At 33.7% G+C, this 1,589-nt stretch overlaps 1 protein-coding gene across 1 annotated transcript; it reads left to right on the top strand.

Moving 5' to 3' along the window:
- Nucleotides 1-880: 880 nt before the first annotated feature.
- LOC105213887 (metallothionein-1) lies at nucleotides 881-1,589 on the top strand. Its single transcript, XM_011186987.3, has 3 exons — nucleotides 881-1,055; nucleotides 1,174-1,251; nucleotides 1,363-1,589. Exons 1-3 carry the CDS (start codon nucleotides 1,034-1,036, stop codon nucleotides 1,431-1,433), a joined length of 171 nt encoding a protein of 56 aa, XP_011185289.1. The 5' UTR covers nucleotides 881-1,033; the 3' UTR covers nucleotides 1,434-1,589.

Here is a 1,589-nt window from a genome sequence, read left to right as displayed (position 1 = left end):
TCCATAACTCGAACTGCTCTAACTCTCCATAATTCGAACTATTGAATTCGCAATAGAAGTCAAAATTCATACAAATTACATTCTGTAACTCGGAAGTCTCTCTAACTCGAAGTGTTTTTATGGATTATGGTGATTCGAGTTAGAGAAGTTCCACTGTATTTTTTTTGTAGTTTTAATGGTCATCTGCTTCAAAATTTGATCTCACTCTCAACGATTTCTTTCCAATGAATATTCTCTTGAGCAATTGGACGCCCAAATTATTCAATATTTCCATTACTTTTATTAGCTTATGACAAGGTTAAGCCATTTATTAGAATATTTTAAAATTGTATATATATAAGCCTTATATAACATTAATAAAAATTGATTAAATATATTTGAAGAGCCAAATGTTACATTAAAAGGGTCATTTATTATTCCGGATCACTCTCTTCCACTTAAAATTCATTCCTTTTCTATCACATATACATACGTAAAGATAATTTTATATACCCAATAGTTAATTTACACTAATAATTAAATTATAAAATAATATTTTAGCAATATAACAAATCATGAATTAATACACAAAATTCCTACTGGGCAATATGCACATACGACGTTCAATTGCTACAATTACTCTCCCACTTGTGCGCACCGCCCGGCCCAAGCCAAATGCTATGTACCCGTAATCCATACACATACAGATATGTATGAACGAAAGTAAGTTCACTTCATATATACACACGTACGTACGTACATATGCACATACGCCGCACTGTAGGCAAACATATTGCGCACCGCACTTTAGCTACTGACTTCGGGCCAGCTTTTGCACACTGCACCACATAACTCCTACAGAACGAGCCACGATTCGAGTGTTTTGATGTGTATAAAACCGAGAGGAGCAACAACGAGTCGTTCAGTGTAACAACATTTGGCGTTTACAAAGCTAAACTTGAGTGACTAACAAAGTAAAGTGACTAGCTGATATTAGCTGAAAATTCAAATTTTTTCAAGTGTACGAGAAATATAAACAAATTAAAACAACAAAATGCCTTGCCCATGTGGAAGCGGTAAGTAAATATTGCAAAAGATAACGAACTAATTAATGCAACTTTTTCATTTCACTTTTGCTACTTTGTTTTCAACTACCACTAAATATTTATTCGCTTTCTTTGATTTGATTTGTAGGTTGCAAATGCGGTTCGGAGCCTAAGACTGGCAATTGCGGTTGCGGTTCGGCGTGCAAATGCTGTCCCTGTGGCAGTGGTAAGTGACCTATTTACATATATTTCTACCATGTAACATTAGAAAATAGCGCATAAATCAATTAAACTTTGAAATTTTATATTTTGTAAATAATAATTATTTTACTTTCAGCTTGCAAATGCGGCTCTCAAACACAAAGTGCCGGCTGCGGTTGCGGCTCGAGCTGTAAATGTGGAAAGTAGAGGAATGTATACATAGATCCAATATCATACGCTGAAATAGCCGTACCTTATTATGTTTAAGTCATACTATATGTACTATTAATTATAATTTATTTTCATAATTACAAATAAAAACTCTACACATTCATGTACAGTTTGTGCGTAATACCCAAATAA

Source organism: Zeugodacus cucurbitae, chromosome 2, assembly GCF_028554725.1.
Source record: "Zeugodacus cucurbitae isolate PBARC_wt_2022May chromosome 2, idZeuCucr1.2, whole genome shotgun sequence".
Taxonomy (NCBI): Eukaryota; Metazoa; Arthropoda; class Insecta; order Diptera; family Tephritidae; genus Zeugodacus; species Zeugodacus cucurbitae.
The sequence above is the reverse complement of the archived record's forward strand: the minus strand, read 5'-3'. Positions and strand labels throughout refer to the sequence as shown.